Source organism: Eptatretus burgeri, chromosome 11 (genome assembly GCF_056783735.1).
Source record: "Eptatretus burgeri isolate ZD-2024b chromosome 11, Ebu_testis_v1, whole genome shotgun sequence".
NCBI classification, from domain to species: Eukaryota; Metazoa; Chordata; class Myxini; order Myxiniformes; family Myxinidae; genus Eptatretus; species Eptatretus burgeri.
In genome coordinates this window covers 44,905,285-44,923,060 of record NC_140971.1, presented here as the reverse complement: position 1 = coordinate 44,923,060, position 17,776 = coordinate 44,905,285, and the positions used below count along the sequence as shown (strand labels likewise).

Below are 17,776 nucleotides of genomic sequence, written 5' to 3'. Positions count from 1 at the left end.
TAGAGGATCTTTATTATGTGCGACGAGCGTCTCCACCTCGGCCAGGTCGCGCTGTCGGCCTCCCTCGGGTGCAGCTTCCTGCACGACGCGAGCACCCCTCGTCTGGTGTCGCCGCCTTTCCACAGCTCGTCCCCTCCGTTCCGACTCCAACGCACACGACGAGCAGCTCCACCGCCCGCGAAGTCTTGACCCTCTGCTTCCGACTCTCCTACTCTCCGCCTCTGGACTCTCCGACTCTCCACTCTCCACTCTCCACTCTCGACTCTCGACTCTCCGACTCTCCGACCGACTCCACTTTTTGACTGACGAACACGGTCCTTTTATCCCCCCGTAGCTTCGCCTTTGACCCCCTCCCTTTGACCTTTCACCTCGCTCCCCATTGGCCCGAGAAAAAGTGGGCGTGAAGGCTTTTTGATCCACAAATTTGCATATATCGATCGTCCTGGAGGCGGGGCCAATCGCCCCTCGCTCACCGATTGGACGGCAAAAAGTGGGCGTGTGTCGTTTTTGATCCGTTTTTGAAGCACAAAATCCGTGATTTTGTACACGCTGTTCGACGTGCGCCCTGCACGAGTCCAACACCGGTACCCACAGGCGGCGCAAGAACGGTGGCGATGCGACGGCTGCGAGGTGTGACGTGAAGGTCGTGGCGGTTGTGGTGAAGCGGCGTTGTGGTTGGTGGTTGATGTTGTGGTTGTGGTTGTGGTGGTAATCATGGCGGTTGGTCCAAAATAAAGATAGTAAAAGAAAAACGGCTATCCTGAAGAGTCGCAGCACGTATAAATGACATGTATTCCCACTAGACAACGGGTTTTGGGCCTAACTACACATATACTTACCGAGATACCTCACCTAAGGGACCTGAATGGTGGTTTGCGAATTTGGTAACCACAACAATATACATATACTATATATATATATATATATATATATATATATATATATATATATATATATATATATATATATATATATATATATATATATATATATATATATATGTATATATATATATATATATATATATATATATATATATATATATATACATATACATATACAGCATATATATATATATAGATATATATATACATATACAGTATATATATATACATATACAGTATATATATATACATATAGAGTATATACATATATATATATATACATATACAGTATATACATATATATATATATATATATATATACATATACAGTATATACATATATATATATATATACATATATATATATATACATATACAGTATATACATATACAGTATATACATATATATATATACATATATATATATCTTCTTCTTCTTCTTTCGGCTGCTCCCGTTAGGGGTCGCCACAGCGGATGATCCGTATAGTGATTTGGCACATGTTTTACGCCGGATGCCCTTCCTGACGCAACCCTGGTCGCCTCTAACAACACAGGGATATGGTACACCTATTTTAACCGGCCCAGTACACTGGTACCATCGCCATACACCGGCCCAGTACACTGGTACTCATTTCGCCGACCTCAGAAGTATGACAGGCTGAGTCAACCCCCTGGTGTATTAATTCAGTGGCCCAACGGGGCTTGAACTCAGTACCTTTGGATCCCAAGCCGCTGCCATAACCACTGCGCCAACACCAGGCTATATATATATATATATATATATATATATATATATATATATATATATATATATATATATATATATATATATATATATATATATATATATATATATATATATATATATATATATATATATATATATATATATATATATATATATATATATATATATATATATATATATATATATATACTTTATCAGCTCTCCAACCGTCAGCAACAGCATGATGCCATCGTCATTTTGTGCTATGCTTACAGCTGCCACCAATAGGGGGCACCTCTCAGTGTGAATTAAGCCTTTTGGACAATTATGGTTCACAATGCAACAAACAGAAAAAATAGCTTGTGGCACATTGAACCATTGCCCACAGGGCTTGAATCACCCTGCGAGATCCCCTATTAGGGATCGCAGTGGAGCACAAAGTGACTGTGACGTCAAGCTGTTGCTGTAGGTTGGAGATCTGATGAATTATAATCACATATGCTGTTCAGGAGGTGTGTACATATATATATATATATATATATATATATATATATATATATATATATATATATATATATATATATATACATATATATATATATATATACATATATATATATATATATACATATATATATATATATATATATATATATATATATATATATATATATATATATATATATATATATATATATATATATATATATATATATATATATATATATATATATATATATATATATATATATATATATATATATATATATCATATGCACCAGTGAACATTTGCATCAGTCTCTATAATGACAAGGTCACATAAAATGTGAATAAGTCTTCAGTGAGTAAAAGCACAGCTGAACGAGAATGACACTCGATAGAGCACATACCTCCACCAGGCTGAACAGTTTACATTTTGTATCCCGCTGAAAGGCCAGATCTGCATCTGAACCTGAACCAAACTTTAATCTGCTTGGTCTTGTTACCTACCCAACTCATCCACCAAGCTTCGTCCAAATCAGTCCATAACTTTTTGAGATATCGGACTATGTATCATTTTTGGCCCTATCTCTCAATGGTGAAGAAACACTTAAAAAATTATAGTATCCGGATCTTCACCAAGATCGACTAAATCCGTCCTTTTCACACACTCGACCTGTCCAACAACTTTCGCCCGAATCCGTCCATAACTTTTTGAGATATCCTATTCGTCCGTCCTGTTGAGACGTCCTGAGACTATCCTGTTGAGATAGATATAACGTCCACCAACGTTCACAGACAGACAGACAGACAGACAGGGGTGAAAGCACAATTCCTCCGTCCACCTTCGGTGATGGAGGTAATTATAAAACAAGTGCCCCATGATTGCTGATTCTACGATGTAATTCCCCATCATAACCACAAACCTCATCAATGTCATCGCAATGGGTGCCATTCCCAGTGTACCCGTCTGGGCAATCTCCACAATGGATGACTCCCCCCTTATCAATGCTGTAGGTGACTCCAGGAAAGCACAAGTTCTGCTCACAGCCAGAACCCATCCCAGAATATCCAGGTCCCCTCCTTCGGTCAACCTCGGAGCCATGGCCAAAGCCTGGTGGAAAAGGTTGGACATTCAGAGGTTGTCTTAACAAACGTTACTGTCATCTTAAAGAAATTCTTTTATTTGAGTCTTTCCATTCATGGGATTGATACCATGTTCTTATGGATCCTGTTTTCTTGAATCGTCATTAAATAGAGTGGGTTACGCCTAATGGAGGAGCTAATGGATATGTAATGCGCTAAAAAAGAAATTGTACTCATTAGACCACAAGAAGTGGTACAACATGATTTAATATCTGTATCATACATGGCTCATTGATAAACTAACGAGGAACATTATTTAAATGTGCTTTAAAAGTCTTACACAAGCTGAGTTCTCTCCGTGAACTCAACCAGTATGTGGTCACATCACGTCACATCACAAATGGAAGCGTCCGACCTGAGGCTCAATATTGAATTCAGACACGAACACAGGGATGAGATGCAAACAGTGAACTAGAATGAGATGCGAACGGCGAACTAGAATGAGACGCGAACGGTGAACTAGAATGAGACGCGAACGGTGAACTAGAATGAGACGCGAACGGTGAACTAGAATGAGACACGAACTGCGAACTAGAATGAGACACGAACGGCGAACTAGAATGAGACACGAACGGCGAACTAGAATGAGACGCGAATGGCAAACTAGAATGAGACGCGAATGGCGAACTAGAATGAGACACGAACGGCGAACTAGAATGAGACACGAACGGCGAACTAGAATGAGACACGAACGGCGAACTAGAATGAGACGCGAATGGCAAACTAGAATGAGACGCGAACTGCGAACTAGAATGAGACGTGAACGGCGAACTAGAATGAGAAGCGAATGGCGAACTAGAATGAGACACGAACATACGAATGAGATGCGAACGGCGAACTAGAATGAGACACAAACTACGAACTAGAATGAGATGCGAACGGCAAACTAGAATGAGACACAAACGGTGAACTACAATGAGACATGAACACAGGAATGAGATGCGAACAGCAAACTAGAATGAGACAAAAACGCCTCACTGCCTCATCATCGAGTTTAGTTTCCCAGCATGCCGCGCACTCCTTTTTGCCCGCCTACTCTCTCCGGAACATTTTTGGCCGCAACCATTGGTCAGCAAATGGAGGGCGGGGCCATTTTCACAGTTCAACCGCTCCCTGTGCTTGTGCTTCGATGGGCCATGGCAAAATTGTCCTCATAAGCGTCGAGAGATGTTAGTGCAACAAAAAAGTATGTTGCCCACTCCCCTGTTCTACAACCGGTCCAGATGGCATGAGCCCACGTGTCCTAAAAACCTGCTCCTCTGCTCTTGCTCACCCTCTCTCTGTTCTAGTCATCCTCTCATTTGCTCAAGGTCATCTGCCAACTGCTTGGAAATCTGCTAACATCACTGCCCTGCATAAAAAAGGTGCAAAACAGATCCCTGCAACTACAGACCAATCGGCCTTCTCCCAATCATCAGCAAGGTTATGGAATCCATCATCGCTTCAGACATGAAATCCTTCCTCTTCTCCAATGGCTTGATTTACGATCATCAATTTGGTTTCAGACCAGGTCACTCTACCCTGGATATGCTGCTTCTGCTCTCCCAACAATGGATGGAGGTCCTCAATGCCAGACAAGAAATCAGCCATATCCCTGGACATATCACGTGCTTTTGACACAGTCTGGCACCCTGCCCTGCTCACCAAACTCTCTTCCCATGGTATCCAAGGCCATCTCCACTCATGGCTCACAGACTTCCTCTCCTGTCGCAGTCATCGTGTGGCCCTAAATGGAGTTCTTTCATCCCCTCTTCCTATCCAGGCTGGAGTTCCTCAAGGTAGCGTTCTGGGCCCTGTTCTTTTTCTGGTTTTCATCAATGATCTCTCCGACTCTCTGGAAAACCCTCTTTATCTCTTTGCTGATGACCCCATCCTCTGCCGTACCATCTGTCATCCCTCAGACCGGCAAGCAGCAGATTCTTCGCTCACTGCAGATCTGGATAAAATCACAAACTGGTCCAACACGTGGAACATGTCTTTCAATCCAGACAAATCTCACACTCTCACTATGTCTCTCTGAAAGGATGGTTTATAACCACCACCCCCCCCCCCATCCACTTTCTCAATAATCCTCTGGAAGAAGTCCTTTCTTTCAAGCTTCTGGGTTTCACTTTCTATCATATGTGTCGTTTTAGAGAAGAAAACAAATACATATTTTCGGATATTTACGGCTTTGCTCTCCTGGGATATATAACATGTCAGAATTTGGGATATCACTTCGTTGATGACAACTTGTGGCACCGCTCGGGAAGATTGGCTGCTCTTGTTCGAGGAACTTCACGGTGAAGGCTGAATTTGAGGTTAACGGGATTGATCATTTTGGAGAAATACCAGGACAGCTGATACCCGGACGTGCGTTGTCTTTCTTTAAGGCATTTGCAAATCATCATACAATCAACAACATGAAATGGCAAACTGGCTTTTCGGCCACACGGCCAAAGAGTTTCAGAAAAAAACGGGATGAGAAGGGAAAATAGTTTTGGGACTCAGGGTAGGAAGGCAAAAGAGCTTAAGAAGTAACGGATGGGGATGGAAAATAGTTTGAAAACAGGGGGTTGGAAGAAAAATGCTTTGGGAAGTCAGGGATGGGAATAGAAAAGAGTTTGGGAAGTATGGGATGGAAAGGGAAAAGAGCTTAAGGAAGTAAGGCATGAGAAGGCAAAAGAGCTTGGAAATCAGAGATGGGAATTAAGGGCAAAAAGTTTGGGAGGTCAGGTATGGGATGGCAAAAGAGCTTGGGACAGGATGGGAAGTGAAAAGAGCTTTGAAAATAAGGGATGGGAAGGGAAAAGAGGTTGGGAAGTGAGGGATGGGAAGGGAATGTGGGGTAGGTGGGGGGGACAACAGAGCGGTGAAGCGGGACACAAATTATGCTATTCTGCGTATGTATTGTTACTGCTGTGGAAATTTGCAATACACCGTAAAGGTCCTCAGGTCAGTTATGCCAGTAACTTTTTGTTCAGTTGGTTCCCCACCGTTGTTCAGAGAGAATTATTCGTGTGTTCATCGGGCTGCGACTCTTTGAGATAGCCGTTTTTCTTTATCTATCGTTATTTTGGATCAACCACACAACAACCATCTTAACCACAACACCAACCACGCCACCATTACAACAAACACCAACCACGCCACCATTACAACAACCACCAACCACGCCGCGTCAACAACCACCGCATTCTACCTTGGCATACGGTTGCCAGAGGCCTGGCCTTCGACGAGGGAAAGCAGGCGGCCCCCGCCCCCCCTCCCCCGAACGAATGGCGTCGCCGCGGTAGATTTCACCCTGCAAGGGAAAAAGAAGAATACCGCGGCGGTGCGAGCGTCGCCAATTTGGCAGGAAAACCCTTCCTTCTGGAAATTTCCCACATGTTCTGGAAGGAAGGGTGGGAGTTGAGAAGGGGCGGGGCTTGGTGGAAAAGAGGCGGAACGCAAGCGCAAGGGGCAGGGCTTGGTGAAGAAAAGGGGCGGAACGCGAGCGCGAGCGAGTTGAGTTTGGAAAAAGAAAAGGAATGCGAGAGCGAAAGTTTTTTCCGCTGAGGAAAACGCGAGCGCGACGACAAGGTCTGAAGCGTGCGTGTGAGCGGACGCGAAGGCTCGCTCGCTGGACCTCGCTCGCCGGACCATGCTGGCTGGGTCGCTCTGGATCGAGGGCACTTTGAGGGGGTCGGTGGTCGTGGCGGAGTCGCTCCAGATCGTGTGCGGAGCCGAATCGTGGAGGACATGAGCTCGGGGAGCTCACCACACGGTCACGCTCTTCCTTTTATTTCTTTGGGCTTTTGTATGTGTGTTTGTGGCGCCAGTCTCCATAAGTAAAACAGTTTAAGTGCTCGTAAAGAATAACTAATAGTCAGTTGTAGTGCTTTTGCCTTGCTCGTGTCTTTGTCCCCGTCCCGTGCACGATTAATTTTCATTGCATTGCCTGTAAATTGCATGACTGCCCCTTGCCTGTGTGTGCAATAAATGTGCTTGTGAAATGTTTCCCGTTCGTTGCGTCCTCTCCCTATGTTGAAAGTGCCACCCTACCTCGTAGATAACTGGTAGTGGGTTTCAACACCCCATAAACAGAATTGCATCCGTTGAGGTCGGCGATAACACCGCTCGGTTATCACGGTAGCACGGAACGGACCGCTTAAGCAGTTCGTGTCCTCAGCCGACCTGCGGCGAGGTACGATCGCCCGGTCGACGACTCGCGCAGGTACTTCGGTCGGTCGAATTTGAAGAACAACCCTATCCTGCGCGGGTGGCCAATTGGCACGATTATGGTGAGGTTAAACCCCCACCCGTGACGAGCTCTTGGCGTTGTTCCAGGAGGGTCATGACTGAATTGTCTGACCGGCGGGCGACGCGGTCGCCATTAGAGTTACGTGGCCGATCGCAAGCTGGGCGGACGGAAATTCGTAACAGTATTGTTTAGATGGGCCCCAAAAATCGTCCTTTTACTTACATCAGCAAATATTCTATTATTAAAAGATTTATTTTCACCATTTCAGTGAAAAGAAAATTTGAATTTTAAAGAAAGTAAGAGTGAAATCATTTTGTAAGATATTTATGAGTAGAAATCACAGTTGGCTGTATGACCCTAATGGATAAGGTGTCTGACTTCGGTTCAGAAGATTGCAGGTTCGAATCCTATCACGGTCGATTTTAATTTTTCTCCATTTTCTTTTTTTCTTGCTGTTGTGTCATTTGACTTAACACGTGGAGACAGAGCTTTCTTTGATTAAAGACTTGGATAAAGCACATTAAGATGTACTCCAAACGTTAGTTACTGATTTGCATGTGGTTGTCGTCTATACCCAGTTGGAGGAGAACAGTGGAAAAAGAAAGAAAAGAGATCGGGTTGAGATCATAGGATGAAGCCAGTCTGGTCACCAGAAACAGGACAGACTGGAGGGTACGTGCTGCAGCCTTAAGGATAGATGAGAGGATAGATGGATAGATGAGACTATTATAAATAAATAAATAACAAAACTTCGTTATCACAAGGCATTAAGAATAATTGTATTTCGTGAGATTTCATTTGTTCGAAGACAAATCCATTGTCGGCTTCGGAGTTAATCATGGCTGTATTGGAATACAAATTTCATTCATTCTCAAAATCGACTTCAGCATGCCATCATGGTTCATGTTTGTGCCAATGTGTCGATCCAATGTAATGGGTAAAAAAGGGGGCACCAGAGAGTAAACTGAGTGGTCATGCAAGTCCAGGAGTGAGAGTCTTTGCCACGGTCACGCAAGACCGAGAGGTGAGAGTCTTTGACACGGTCACGCAAGTCCGAGAGGTGAGAGTCTTTGCCACGGTCACGCAAGTCCGAGAGGTGAGAGTCTTTGCCACGGTCACGCAAGTCCGAGAGGTGAGAGTCTTTGACACGGTCACGCAAGTCCAAGAGGTGAGAGTCTTTTCCACGGTCACGCAAGTCCAAGAGGTTCTTTAATTTACGCAGTCAAGCAAGAGGTTCTATGCCACAAATTTCAAACCACAGTCTTTCAGCCATTGTCAGGTGTTGCTCTCTGTTCAAAGGAAACACCCTGACACAGAGGGTTTGGAAGTGTTGACCACGTGGATCTTACCCGGGTCACTGCAGGCCTGACAGCCAATCACAGCCTCTCTCAGCATGGAAATCTCTTTAACCTGCAACACACGTGCAAACACTCCAACAATTCCTCCATCGTTTGCTTTCCATATTCACCACTTATATAAATCCGACTGTCACATTCCATAGCAAGGTTTTTTTATCCCCCTCCGCGTGGCGGAAGGGGGATATTGTTATCACCCGGGTCGTCCGTCCGGCTGTCCGTTCGGCTGGCTGGCTGGGCGTCAACATTTATAGCCGTGAGTGCGATAACTCATAAACTTCGCCATATCGATTTGAAATTTGGGTCACACATGTACCACCTGAAAAGGAAGAACCCTATTGATTTTGGGCGTGGCCAGATCCAAGATGGCCGACTGGGGCGGCCATCTTGAAAAAAATGTTTTTTTGTAACAAATGGAAAACCGCTTATCTGATTTCAATTATTTTTCAATAGTGGGGGATTCCCCATCTCTAGTGGTATATTTTTTCCTAAAGGGACCTTCTACATATTACGTACTTGAAGGCTTTGGGAAGTGGAAGAGTTCAAGGGGTGGAGGTTGAAGGGGAAAGAGGTTGGGAAAACTTGTGAATCAGGGAAGGGAAGAAGAGAATGTGTGGTGCACAATGAGGAGAAAGTAAGGGGGGCGAGGGGAGTTTTGGAGGGAACTCGAAAATTCCATAATTTTCGTCTTTTATATATGTACAAGTGGACCCGTTGGTCCGATGGACCAAATTTTAATTGGTCTTCACAGCCTTGTTTGCATACCCACCTACTATACTGCTTGAGCATTAACTTGCCTTTCACCAAGCCCAGATGTGATTGGGGCGAGTACGGGGATTATATGTTCGTTATTATTATTGCCATATATATATATATATATATATATATATATATATATATATATATATATATATATATATATATATATATATATATATATATAGTTGAAAGTGTGTCTGTTTGCCTGTGGCCTATGCACGCAAAAAGTACAGGACTGATCCTCACCAAACTTCACATGCTGACAGAACATGTACCCGGGAGTGTCCTGATGTAAAAGAATTGTACTTCCGACTTCCGGTTTCCGAATTATGACGTCATCACCTGATTTTGTAACGTTAATTTTTCAAGTTCAGACGATTGACATGGGGCCAACGCTCTATACAATATATCTAACATTTGATTTTAAGTTTTTGTTTGTCTGTTTGTTTTTTTTGTTTGTCTGTTTGTTTTTTTTGTTTGTCTGCACGCGCTAATCTCCTGAAAGGTGAAAGATAGGAGCTAACCACTGAAAAAAATGTTGGGATGGGCTCCGGGAAGGTTATAGGCGATGTGGCAAGGCCCCTCGGCTGGGGGGGGGAGGGGGTGTGTTTCCCCTCACCAACCCCCTTAGCCTATGACTGCCATGGCCCAATAGGGAACTGATACTGTGCTCGTGTCAGACATATGTATAGAAGATTAAATTCATTCAAAAAGAACCCGGGCAGCGCCGGGTGCATTCACCTAGTGTATGATAATGTTAACTGTCAGCTGGTGCGACCCGGGGCGTAGCTGAGCAACCAAGTTAGTTCCTTGCCTCAAAGACCTCCTGCAGGATCCTTGCGTCCAAAGGCCACGTTCCCGTGCTGACGGTAATCATGGAATAGATCTTGCCTTTGGCCGAGCAACCAAAAACCATGTGATGCTGGAAACTAAAGGTACAAGAACGTGACCAATCTCTACCTTTAGCAGGATTTACTCAGTCACAGGATGAAACCGTCGGGGCAAGCAGGATGAGCCAGTGACCAAGTCAGGTCTGTAAAGTGTATGGATGAAACAAAAGCAAAAGGGTCAGAAATCTATATATTAGAGTAACTCAGCCTTGGCTTGCGTCCGTCAACAATTGTTCTCTAGATGATGCCACTAATCAAGCAACAGTACCCCCTGCACAATTAGCAGCACAGCATATAACATGCGACACAAACATGCATGCAGCAGTATGCTACGCGGTTATATGCCATACGTATGATCACCATCAATTCTGATGACCATCTTTTTATCAATTAGATGCTAGGCATTGTGCAAACAGTACGATAAAAATGCCAACATTATTAGAACAGCCATGGGCAATGTCAGGCACCCCTTTTAGTATACAAGAAGCAAACAATAATCAAATGGATCCAATTCATAAAACTATCCCCCACTTAACCCTTACCAGCATATGCACCCATGGAACAAACCAAGCAACATACGGCAGAGACTTAATTATCATAGTCCTTGAGGCCTTCTTTCATGTGACAGCAGTAGATGGATGAGGGGATTCACAAGACAATAAAAGAGTTCTCGGCCAAAGCCAAGAGTTGTTTCAGGATCACCTGCTTGAATGAGTCAATCGTTCTGGCCTGGGTCAACTCGGTGTAGTGGGAATGGTGTCGATGGGACGAGGAATGGCGTTGGCAGAATGAGCGTGGATTTCTGCCTACTGGCTCCGTTCCTATCAGTCTCCAAGTGTCATGTCCAAGTAGTTCTCTGCCCCAATTCTTACTGCGCCAGCCTTTTACAACCTCGCCCATTGGTGTCACTGATGACGATTCACTCCCCTCCCTCGCACAATTGGCATGTCACTCGGCTGGTGGGCAGGACAATAAACTTCCCTGATCTTTCACCAGATTTGGAAAGTAGCAAGGCTCCTGAGAAAGCCTTGAAAGTTCTCTCACCAAAATCTGAGGCCTGGCAGTGTTCCAGACACATTAAAAGCACATTAATAATAAATAACAAACGTAAGGACATAAAATGAGGGTCTAATGGGATGTAGATTTTGGTAATCTGCAATAAGTCATCTTCGATTGGATTATTTTAGCAGACCAGCAAGTTGCCCACGCCAACACAAGTTTCCAAACAGGGTAGGGATGAAGGCAGCAAAAATGCAAATCTTCTGTCATCGAGTTGGCAAGCTGGGAGCAACAATTCACATTTATTGCCATGTCTGATGCAATTTAAATGCTCTAATGGCAGCAAGGTACTCCATTCGAAACTGTTTGTTCAATATATGTAGCTTTTTGATGCCTCGGGTCTGTAATAAATGTTTGTGTTTGTGTCAAAGCCAGTAACTAATGGCAAATAAATAGTCGGATTACACAAGTTAAAAAACAAAAAACAACAATCTACTTTTAACCATCAGCCGAACAGTCCTCCATCCTTACCCACAATATTTTCGATGCCCATAAACCCTACCGAATACAACGCTCTTACTTGCAGGTTACCGTTTCCTCTTGTTATTAATATTATTATTATTGTTGGAAATACTAGTGCGTGCCCGGACGTGCGTGGCCGTACCTGCAAAAAAAAAAGAAGAAGAATTGTGACGTGAATTGTGATGTCATAGCACCATGTCCTGTCATTGGGTTGGTAAATAAATCGCCATAACTTGGGAACCACTTGTCCGATTAATATCAAACCTTGAAAAGGCACATCAACAGGGCCCCAGCAATATATCTGGCAAGTTTCAATGAGATCGGACCAGTGGTTGTCGAGAAACAGCTTGGTCGCAGACAGACACACACACACACACACACACACACACACACACACACACACACACACACACACACACACACACATTGCTGGAATTATAGATAGATATATTTTTTTTTTTGTATACCTTGTCGAGGCTCGTATGAGAGCGAACACACAACTCACAGCAAGGGGGCATGAGACAAGAGGGGCGGGAGTGGAAGGGACAAAACAGTGGGGAACAGACACATGAGGTGAACTGTGGAAGGGAGAGGGATGGGGATGGGACGGGGAACATGGCGAAGAGAAGATGGACATTACAGGGACTTTCAGGAAGGAAAGTAGGAGAAATGAAGGAAGTGGGCTTGGGTGGATTATCGGGGGTAGAAAAGATCGAGGATTTGGATGGGGGAAGATAAGAGTTGGTGGTGAACAGCTGTTTTGAAAGCCTGGAGGGAATAATGGGAAAGAATAGAGTGAGGGAGTTTATTCCAAAGGTGGGAAAAAAGAGGAATGAAAGAGTGAAGATGAGCAGTGATTCGTGATTTTGGTAGTTTTACCAGAAGGGGGTTGTTGGCGGACCTTCAGCGTCCTGTGGAAATGTGGTGGGGACAAATCGCAGAGAGAGCAGGGGGGGGCAAGGCTGGAGAGGAGTCGGTAGAAGACAGAAAGACCATCGACCAACCTGCGGTGATTGAGTGAGAGGCCCAAAGACTCAGCTTCGTTGCGGGAGATGCCGATGATATTAAATGCCCTGGTTTCGACAGCGTGAAGACGAGAAAGGTGGGAGGCAGGAGCACCAGCCCAGAGGGGAGAGCAGTACTCCATCAGGCTACGGACAAAAGCTTTGTAAGTGGTCAGGAGCTCAAGAGGACTGAGGAAGGACTTTGCACGACGGAGGATTCCCAGTCAGCGACTGGCTTTTGAGGCGAGGTTGGAAATGTGACTTTCCCAGGAAAGGTCATGGCAGATAGTGAGACCCAGAAGCTTGAAAGAAAAGACTTCTTCCAGAGGATTGTTGAGAAAGTGGATGGGGGGGGGGGGGGTTTCTAAACGGTCCTTTCGAAGAGTCATAGTGAGAGTGTGAAATTTGTCTGCATTGAAAGACATGTTCCACGTGTTGGACCAGTTTGTGATTTTATCCAGATCTGCAGTGAGCGAGGAAGCTGCTGCTTGCCGGTCTGAGGGATGACAGATGGTACGGCAGAGGGTGGAGTCGTCGGCAAAGAGAAATAGAGGATTTTCCAGAGAGTCGGAAAGATCATTGATGAAAACCAGAAAAAGAACAGGGCCCAGAACGCTACCTTGAGGAACTCCAGCCTACATAGGAAGAGGGGATGAAAGAACTCCATTTAGGGCCACACGTTGACTGCGACAGGAGAGGAAGTCTGCGAGCCATGAGTGGAGATGGCCTTGGATACCATAGGAAGAGAGTTTGGTGAGCAGGGCAGGGTGCCAGACTGTGTCAAAAGCACGTGATATGTCCAGGGATACGGCTCGGATTTCCTGTCTGACATTGAGGACCTCCATCCATTGATGGGAGAGCAGAAGCAGCATATCCAGGGTAGAGTGACCTGGTCTGAAACCAAACTGATGATCGGAAATCAAGCCATTGGAGAAGAGGAAGGATTTCATGTCTGAAGCGATGATGGATTCCATAACCTTGCTGATGATTGGGAGAAGGCTGATTGGTCTGTAGTTGCAGGGATCTGTTTTGCACCTTTTTTTGCAGGGCAGTGATGTTTGCAGATTTCCAAGCAGATGGCAGATGACCTTGAGAAATGAGAGGGTGAATAGAACAGAGAGAGGGTGAGCAGGAGCAGAAGAGCAGGCTTTGAGGACACGTGGGCTGATGCCGTCTGGACCGGTTGCAGAATCTGATTCGAGGTTTGAAAGCAAGCTCTCCACCTTGTCAGGAGAAAAGGACACAGAGTCCAGGGACAGTTGGGTGCGACTGGGTAAAGTGGGTAGAGATAGTGATGGGTTTGGGACACAAGATTTAGCTGCAAACACCGAGTTTAGGCATTCAGCTTTATCACATGCGGTATCAGCAGTGCGGCCATTTGAGGTAAGGGAGGGGATGGAGGGGGAACATACACCAGAAACAGATTTGATTAAACGCCACCAGGATTTTGAGGAGGGAGAGAGGTTTGAGAGTTCAGACTTGAGATGAGAAAGATGTTGTTTTCTGGCTCTCCTGAGGGTAGATACACACTTGTTCCGAGCTTTGTAGAAGGAACTGAGATTGCCCTCAGTTGGGCTTGCTTTCCATGAGGCAAAGGCAAGTTGTTTCAGGACAACTGCCTCGCCACAAGCTTCAGTAAACCAAGGGCGGGAGGAAGGGTAAGACAACTGAACACTAGAGGGGATAAATCTGTGCATGAGGGAAAGCAAGTTTCTTTGAAATAATTCCCAGGATGAATTGATGTTTGAGAAAGTAGCGATAGGAGACCAGTCTGTAAGTTTGATGGCTGCTCGGAGACCCTGCCAGTCGGCTTGAGTGAAATGCCAGACTCGACGGCGGTGAGGTGGTTCTCTGATAATAGCCAGAGAGATGTCCACTTTGACAAGGACGTGGTCAGAAGAACCGATTGGAGCGGAAAAAGAGCAGCAGATATTGTCAGGGAAATTTGTCAAAATCAGATCCAGAAGAGATGGAGTACCATTGGTTGAGATCCGGGTCGGGAAGTTGACCGATTGAGTCAGTCCCAATGAGTCGCAGAAAACTTTTGCTGAGGTGCCATGGCAGGTGAGAGAGGTACCCACACCGAGCCAACTGGCGTGATGACAATTGAAGTCGCCACATAAGAGGAAGAGAGAGTTTGGATGAGAAGATAGAAGATGGTCCATGTTTTCGGATAGTGAGGTGTAGATGGAGTCATCACTGTTCGGTGGACGGTACAGTACACATATAAACATGAGGTGGGAGTGGAGGGGAAGCCGAAGCCAGAGGTATTCCTGGGGGTGTGGGGGAGTGAGGGCAGTGCATGGAAAGTGAGGAATAGAGTATTTGATGAAGAGAGCAACACCTCCACCAGGACGAGGCTCAGGTCTGTCATACCGTAAGAGGGAGTAACCGGGGAGAGATACTTGGGAGTCAGACACGTCTTGGGGGAGGAAAGTTTCTGTTAGGCAGATAATGTCTGGTTTGTCAGTGGCAACCTGCATGGAAAGATCTGAAAGGTTTGAGCAAAGGCCCCGGATATTTGAGGTCCACACTTTCAATGAAGAGGTAGGGGAGGAGGCTTTGGGTGCAGGGGGTGGAGGGGGAGGGGGAGGGTAGGACAAGGGACGAGGGGGGAGGTAAGGAGGGTTGTTGAAACAGTGTGGCGTATTGCAGAATAGCTAGGGGAGGGGGCCAAATAAGGAGGAGAAAAGGCTCTGTGGTGCTGGGGGAGAGGGGGGACAAGAGACAAGGAAGAAGGCAGTTGAGGATTTGAGGAGGTGGAGTGAAGAGATGGAGGTAAGAGGGCAGTGGAGGGAGGCAGCTGAGTGGATGAGAGGGGGGCAACTTTGAGAAGGATGAGTGAGGCGATGAAAGGTGGGAGAAAGGTGAGGGGGGAATTTTTGAGAGAGGTGAGAGGGAGGCTTGGAGGGAGAAGAGTGGGATGGTTGCTTTGAGAGTGAGAGTGAGGGGTGAGGGGGGTGAGTTGGCACTGAAGTTGGAAAAAAGAATGGTTGATGGAAAGCGAGCATCCATGGCAAACTGTGGTTTTTAAAAGTTTTAGGTCAGAGATGCGATTTAACACAATTCTTGATGGATGCGATAAAGGCGAATTCAGAGAATGGAGAGAAGAAGCGCTGTCACAGTTGGATTTTTTCGGCAAGGAATGAAGGAAAGGTCGAAATGAGAGCAGTCTGTTAAAATAGCAGAAGAGTAGTGCCTTATGGTACAGTAAAGAGTACCACATGTGTGAGAGAGGAAGATGAAGCATTATAATTATCCATTCCAGTTCCAGTGTCTGTTGAATTCCAACACAGGCACACCTCATTCTACTTAGTGAGGTACTGATTAGGTGATCACCTGAACCGAACGTAAAGGGATAGATTATCTATCTATAATTCCAGCAATCTCTGTGTGTCTGTGTCTGTGTCTGTGTCTGTGTCTGTGTCTGTGTGTGTGTCTGCGACCGCTGTTTCTTGACAACCTCTGGTCCGATCTCATTGAAACTTGCCAGATATATTGCTGGGGCCCTGAGGATGTGCCTTTTCAAGGTTTGATATTAATCTGACAAGTGGTTCCCAAGTTATGGCCATTTATTTACCAAACCAATGACAGGACACTGTGTTATGACATCACAATTGACTTCACAATTCTTCTTTTTTTTTTTTCTTTTTTTTTGGAAGGTACGGCCACGCACGTACAGGCATGCACATACGGCCACTCACGTACGGGCACGCGAGAGCAAAGGAACGGCCTGTGTGGTTGTTGTTTCTAGCACGCGGTTTGAAAGTTTTGTTTTTTTTCACATACGGCCACGCACGTACGGACCCGCACTAGTTAGTTTGAATTAATATATGCTTTGTTTCAATGTTATCATTGCTTTTGTTATATATTTTGGCATTAGAATGCCATGCCGTGGTAGAAGGACAGACGTAGCTGCTGTATATACCCTAACATGGCGTACATTTAAAACATGGGAATTCTAACGGATTTTTTGTAGTATAGTAGAGTCTTAAAGGGTCTACAGGATCTACAGAGTCTTGGAGGTCTTTTGGTCATCGAGGACTATCGAGATATTTGGGTGCTTCAGAACTTTTGGGTCCTTGGGGACTTTTAGGACTTTTTGGTCCTCGGGGACTTTTGGGTCCTTGGGGTCTTCAGGGTGTTGGGGGCCTTAAAGGGTCTTCAAAGTTCGAAGGGGTCTCAGCAGCCTAAAGGTTCAAAAGGTACATTCCAATACTGCGTAATTAATAGACAAAAAGTATACCTTGCGCATGCGCACGCACGCACGCACGCACACACGCACGCACACCCCTCATCAATTTATAGTAGATATGGTCTTTCAGGAATTTAAAATTTACCTGTTGTCTGACGTCGTCTCGAAGTTCTCGAAGTAGATCGGTGAACTGTGACATATGATGCAGTAACTGACTGGAAAAGTCCCCTGGAATGTAAAGGGACAAAACAAAAATGTATCAATCTCAATGAACAGTTTCTAATTGTCGAATGATCCAATATATATATATATATATATATATATATATATATATATATATATATATATATATATATATATATATATATATATATATATATATATATATATATATCAAATACAATCCGTCACTTCGCTGATGGGAATACGAAAGGGGGTCGGGTGGGGGGGGGAGAAAAAGAGGTTAGAAGAGGGAGAGGGGGAGAGTGAAGAGGTGGAGGGGAAAGGACAAAGGAGAGAGAAGAGAGGGGGAGTGAGGAGGGGTGGGAGAAGGGAAGACAGTATGAGGTGAGAGGAAGGGAAGGAAGACGTGC

General features: G+C 45.0%; 1 protein-coding gene across 1 annotated transcript in view; it reads right to left on the bottom strand.

Annotated features, from left to right (window-relative positions):
* Positions 1-17,776, bottom strand: part of LOC147016983 (cartilage oligomeric matrix protein-like) — a 94,671-nt gene that overhangs the window by 50,286 nt on the left and 26,609 nt on the right. Inside the window, exons 7-9 of the mRNA XM_085846295.1 lie at positions 17,329-17,411; positions 8,809-8,869; positions 3,018-3,205 (exon numbers count right to left, since the gene is read on the bottom strand). Of these exons, the coding sequence (XP_085702421.1) occupies positions 3,018-3,205; positions 8,809-8,869; positions 17,329-17,411 (332 nt within the window). The remainder of the gene's footprint in view (positions 1-3,017; positions 3,206-8,808; positions 8,870-17,328; positions 17,412-17,776) is intronic.